This window comes from Crocodylus porosus, unplaced genomic scaffold, assembly GCF_001723895.1.
Source record: "Crocodylus porosus isolate Cpor-Errol unplaced genomic scaffold, CroPor_comp1, whole genome shotgun sequence".
In the NCBI taxonomy this organism is placed as follows: Eukaryota; Metazoa; Chordata; order Crocodylia; family Crocodylidae; genus Crocodylus; species Crocodylus porosus.
This window is the reverse complement of record NW_017728949.1, coordinates 51,660,890-51,666,889: the sequence shown is the minus strand read 5'-3', so window position 1 is coordinate 51,666,889 and position 6,000 is coordinate 51,660,890. Positions and strand designations below refer to the sequence as shown.

General features: G+C 59.0%; 1 protein-coding gene across 1 annotated transcript in view; it reads left to right on the top strand.

The window, feature by feature from the left end:
* Positions 1–1,122: 1,122 nt before the first annotated feature.
* The window catches only part of SLC4A3 (solute carrier family 4 member 3), a 34,842-nt gene continuing 29,964 nt past the window's right edge, over positions 1,123–6,000 (top strand). Inside the window, exons 1-2 of the mRNA XM_019554338.1 lie at positions 1,123–2,964; positions 4,019–4,175. Coding sequence (XP_019409883.1) covers positions 2,911–2,964; positions 4,019–4,175 — 211 coding nt within the window. The 5' untranslated portion in view covers positions 1,123–2,910. The remainder of the gene's footprint in view (positions 2,965–4,018; positions 4,176–6,000) is intronic.

The following is a 6,000-nucleotide window of genomic DNA, read 5'->3' as shown; positions in this document are numbered from 1 at the left end:
CCCGTGCCGTGCCGCCCGACGCCGATCCGCCGGTCTGCCCGCGCGCCCTGGGGCCCGGGCGGCCGGAGACGCCTGCCCGAGCAGGTCTGAGCCCCGGGAGGAAGCGTCGCCTGCGGGCGAGCGGCACGGGGAGGGGAGGCGGGCTCCTGTGGCTCCTCTGTGCCTAGGCCGGGCACGGAGCCAAGTGTGCGTGTGCGAAGGCTGGGGGCCGCACACCCTGCGTGCCGGGAAGACGGGACCCCCGGAGTCCGGCCGGCCGGCGGTCATGCTGCCCCCATGCTGTCAGCTCTTGACGTCAGGAGAGCTGCGGGCTGCCGTGCAAGGGAGCAAGGTCTCCTCATTTCACGTGTTTTGACTCAGTCTTGTGTCTTCTGCCTGGAGGAGACAGGTCGCGGGTCCCATTGCCACCAACCCTGCTCTCGTTCAGCCTCCGATTCCCCCACTGACAGTTTCAGCCCCATCCCCCTGTCTCCCCGTCTTGGCCTCGAAGGACGCGGGCTGGTCCGTGCCATTCCTGTGCGGAGCCTGTAGACCACTGGCACGTGCCCGGTGTCATTGCTGCCCATGCGAGGTACACTTCGCTCCTCATCCCCTCACAGGCCAGCCCTTTGGGGTCTCGTCCACATCTCAGCATGGGGCACAATAGGAGACACGAGGATGGCATGTCTAGCCAGTGGCGCGTCCCCGGTTGTGCTTGGAGCCACCTGCTACAGAGAAAGGTGCGCAGTCCTGAGCACAGAAATGATGCCCCCGGCAGGGAAACCCTTTGCAGCCCCGTTGGCCAGAGGCCGGGAAGTTTGCAGCCTTGCCATTTCTTCAGGGGCTTCCAGTGGGCCAGGGGACGTTCCTAGGAGGGGCGCGTATCCCAGACCCTTCGTTTGTCTTCGCTCTCGGTCTGTATGTGCTGCAGAGATGAGCTCCTCCAGCTAAGTTTGCCATGTGTGATGAAGCGCTTGCTCTGCCAACATTAAATTGTCCTTCGCTCTTCAACCGAGTGACTAATTGTCCTTGTGTAAAGCTCCCAGGGGTCACACATGGCTGTGTTCCCTCTTCAAGTGAGCAGCTGGGGTCTCTTCAGTTGATTCCTCCTTCAGCAGCTGATGTCCAGGTTGCTCATCATTTTCGCTGCCTGTCTCTGAACCCTGTTAGACCAGGATGAGGTGACTAGGACTGACGGCAATTCCCAGGGGAAAGTTCCTGCTGCTCTGCTCTGCTCTGAAATACTTCGTGTCTCCTCGAGGCCATTGCACCTGGTGTTTGGTTCTTGGATTTTGGGAGGGCTACAAGCGTGTTTCTCCTGAGCTGTCTGGGTCTGGTGGCTGAGGGATGCTGGCTAACAGAGCCCAGGCAGGTGCATGCGGGGCTTGTTTTATTCTTTCTGGCTCCTTTGAATTGCATGGAAAAAGCTACTTTGGCATTGGGGGAGCCAGGGTTTCACCCAGAACATGTGCAGCCCTGTGTTCCCCGGTTGCCGGGCATTGTCAGTTCCCTCGCAAGAGCCTTTCCTTCTTCCCCAGTTTAAATTACCTGTGTCCGGTGCAACTGGTACAGCCCCCAGCTTGCTCCCTTCCCCCTGGGTCAGTACACCAGACTGTGCGCCCATTCCTAATTCCTTCCTGGCACGGTGGTGCCTGGACTCACACACGGTGCCCCACGCACGGCTGCACTGGAGCCGCACAGATGGGAGCAGTCATCTCCTGTCTGCAAGGCTCAGAAGTGCACACGCTGCTCTGCAGCCGTATCGTGTTGCAGACGCGTCTCCTGTTCCATCCATACTGGCGCGGGCACCGCGAGGGGGCTCAGTTCGCCTGCGTGGGCCTTTCCTGCCACCAGCCGCTACACCTGCAGGAGCAATCTGAGTGCGAGGAGCAGCAGTATATGGAGCTGGGCCGGGGCGGGGGAGGACGACAGACCGGACTGGCGTGAGCTGATCAGCATCTGAAAGCAGCTAGAACCTTTCCCTGGGCTTTTTTGCCTCAGTGACGTCTCAGGAAAAAAAGATTTTCATGTTTTATTTGTTTGTATTTTCAGCTCTTAGTTTCCTTGGATGCAGCAGAGCCCTGGCTCCCTTGTCTTCCATGTTCATTCCTTCGTGGTTCCCACTCCTGCCCCAGTCCCTCCCGATCATCCCCTCTCTCAGTAATGTTCCCCTTTCCCATCTACCTTGCCTGTAACACTACCCTGCCCATTTGGAGATGGGGGCAGTGCTGCAGTGGAGTCCCTCGGGCTGCACCCTTGGCTGATAAAATGGGGTCACTCTGCTGTGATCTGTTGTTCACCCTGTTCTCCTGCATCGCAACCTGGTTTGCTGCTTTCCTTTGCGGTTGCGCAGAGGGACCATCCATGGGGATTCTCAGGCCCCTGTTTGCTGTGCAAGGTGTCCCCTGGCGCATGTGTCACATTCCTTGGGCAGCACCAACCCGTTTGCGTGTTCACGGCCCGTTCCCCTGATGTCTTTGGGTCCCACCAGTGTCCCTTGCAGCCCCCTCTGGAGCTTCCAGACTTGGTGTCTGTGGCACAGCATTGCACTGTTGTGCCATCCTGCCCTCATGGCCCAAGTTTCTGCAGCCCCTGCACCAAATTGCCTGCGAGGGGGCAGGGAGAAGTCGGGGCCAGGCCTTCTCCCCCACTAGCAGTCCCTCGTGGAGCTGCCTGTTTTCCCAGTGCAGAGCCATACTGGGCACTGGGGCATGGGGAGATTCAGCAGGGGAGGGGGGGAGGCGCAGATCCCTGCACGCGGCAGGGACGGGATGGGGTGGGCATGTCAGCACCCCCTGGCAGGTCCATGTCCACTAGCTGACACCATGTCCTGTCCTCTCCGCAGGTGATGCCACTCCTCAGACTCGCTGGGCACCAGGCAGAGAAAGAGAAGGGTTGACCACTGCTCTGGCCCCAAAGCCCTGAACCACAATGGCAGCTGGAGAGTCCCCCCCTGCTGAAGTAGTCTTCATCAACCTGCAGCAGGTGAGGAGGGAACCAGGCAGCCTCCCAGGTCCTGGGCCTCCCAGGTGCAAGCACCACCATCAGATGGTGTCTGACTGGGGCTCTGTTGCTGGAGCTGGGTGCCCCCGGGGCTGCCTTTCGGCAACTAGCCCTCAAGTTCTGTGGCACATGTCTGTGACCTCCCTGAGTGGCAACCAGTCACCGAGACACGTAGGATTGGGGAGTGGTCTCTCTGCAGATGCTCTTGCCAATGGGAGCCTGCGTGTCCCAACTGCACCGTCACTGCTCTTCCCCTCTGAACCCCCGTGGGGGTGGATGCGGGGCAGGGCGGCTGCGAGGGGCACCAGATGCACGTCCCTCTGGCTCTGGGAGCTGCCTCCCTGCTGGAGCTTGTCTGCAAGTGACTCCAGGCTGCTCTCTCCCAGCCAGGGGCCAGGGCCGCAGACTCGTGCGCCCGGCTCTGGCTCAGATCTGTCACAGTTGGGCCTCCTCCCGTTGCCATGGAAACAGGAGTCCACAGCAGCTCAGCGCTGGCATTTCGGGCTTTGCTGATGGAAAATTTTCCCAGCTGCTGTCGGAGGGGTGGTGGACGGGGCCGGAGCAGCATCTTTGAGCAGGGCAGCAGAGTGGAGGCACCTGCGGCTGAGGCAAAGGGCAGAGGGACAGCAGGTCCTAGCCCCTGAGGCTAGGGACAAGGCCTGGTCATGGAGGGGAGCCCAGGAAAGGCAAGGGGTACCAGCAGAGATGGGGCAGAGGGGGCAGGGTCCCTATCTCACACTTGCAAAGGGAACTTGGGGAGGAAAATTCACTTTGGCTCTACAGGGAGGGCAGCAGCTTGGGGTGAGGGAAGGGAGCCTCCTGCCATTGGATGGGTTTGCTGCCTGTCAGAGCAGTGAGGTGGTGGGGGATGCCTTGGGCCTGGGTGCTGGGTCCTGTGCCCAGGATGGAGCTGCACCAGCGTGGGCAAGGGTCCCACGTAGCCCCAGAGTGCAGCGCAAGGTGTCCGCAGGGCGCTGGGGCCTGCGGGTGGCAGAGAGCTGCGGAGGTTAATTGTTCCTTGGTGGCTTCTGCACAGGGAGGCAATGAGGCCAAGAGAGGCTTTGCGAGCGCTGAAGACGACGAGGACTTGGATAAGACCTTGTCCATCAAGAGGTTCGGGGACCTGATAAGCAAGTCAGCAGCAAGAGACCTGGAGAAGCAGCAACGCAGCTACAGTGAAAGAGATTTTGAATGTACGTAGGGTTGAACGCCTCCTTCCCCATGCCCGGTACTGCCCCTTAGCCCAAACTGTCCCACCCCCACCCTGGGCACCGTCTCTTCCTGAGCGCACTCTGCAGCCCCATTCTCCTCTTTGTCCCTTTGCTCCAACTGCTCACAAAGTGGCTGCATGAGCCCAGTCCTGGTGCTGGTAGCCCCTTGCCTGACCCTGCCTCTTCCTGTTCACAAAATGGAGCCCCACTCCCATCCACATCACTGTATGCCTGTGGCCTTGGCAGCCCCTCTTCCTTCTCCATCTGCGTGGCGAGAACCAGCCCGGCCCCTTCAGCAGGATTTAAGCTGTTGGTTTCAAAGTGTTTTTTGTCCTTGTGGCGACAAGCACATTTCCAGTGATGGCCCCAAGCCTAGCCATCTTCCTGAGCCTGCATGCAGACAGCTCCAATGTCACTCCTGCCTCTGAGGGCCAGAACAGCAACCAGAATTGGGGTGGGTCACGTGTGCACAGGGGGCTCCTCCAGAACCAGGTGGGAGAGAGCAAAGTTTGGTGGCTGCTTCTCACCGTCTCCCGCTGTGGAGACGTTTTCACATGCAGTGAATCTTCATGCTGTCATTTAATCCCCTGCTGATGTCCTGGCCAGTTGGTACAGAGGAGTTTGCAGCGTGGGATGGAGGTTCCCACAGAGAGCAAGCCTGGGACAGCTGCTGCACTGTAGCTACTATGGGCTCTTTCCTTGTGTCGATACCTCTTCAGGCTGAAAACAGATTTAAGAGAGGCATTGAATATCGGGTGGAGGATAATGACAATGGTTGTGGGGCTGGGGGACATGACTTGTGAGGAGAGACTGAGGGAACTGGGCTGATTTAGTCTGGAGAAGAGAAGACCGAGGTGGGATTTGATAGCAGCCTTCAACTCCCTGCAGGGGGTTGCAAAGAGGATGGAGCTGGCTGTTCTCAGTGGGGGCAGATCACAGAACAAGGAGCAATGGGCTCAAGTTGCAAGGGAAGTTGAGGTTGGATATTAGGGAAAACTTTCTCATCAGGAGGATAGTAAAGCACTGGAATGGGTTACTGGAGAAGTTGTGGAATCTCCATCCTTGAAGGTGTTTAAGACCTGGCTAGACAAAGCCTTAGCTGGTATGATGTAGTTGGGGCTGGTCCTGCTCTGACCAGGGGGTTGGACTCGACGTGACCTCCTGAAGTCCCTTCCAGCCCTCAGTGCCTGAGTCTGTGACTCTGAGCTGCTGCTGAGCAGAGCCTTTGAGGCGGAGGGGGCAGGAGAGGGTGGCCTGAGGGGCGGGGAGGAACTGCTCACAGGGGGATGGAGCAGGTGGAGGGGCTGAGCTAAGAGGAGAGTTGGGTCCCAGTGGCTCTGAGATGGGTGTCCCTGTGGGGGTGCTGTGTCCACCATCAGTGGAGCACAAAGGCCAGGCACAGGGTGCCCACGAGGCTTGACACCCACCTGCTACCAGCCTGGGTCTGGGCTGAGGACTGCAGACTCCTGATTCTGGCCAGTGGCTCGGAGGCTGCACCTGCTCTGTCTAGCCCACACCATTTTTCTCAGGGGACGTTGGCTGTTGTCTTGTGTTGTGTCAGGGTTGACAGTAGCTTTGATAAGAGGGTAGACTGTGGTTTGGACAGGGATGATCCTGCCTCTTGCAGAGGTTTGACAAGATGATCTATGCGGGTCCCTTCCAGCTCCACTTCTCTGCATTTTCTATGATTTCTCTGTGAACCAACAAGGGAAAAACCCAGCCTTGCAGCCCTGTTAGCACCAGGGGTTGGAAAACACGCCCTGGGGGCTTGTGCAGTTTTAGACCTGCAGAGTCTTGTTTTCCCTCT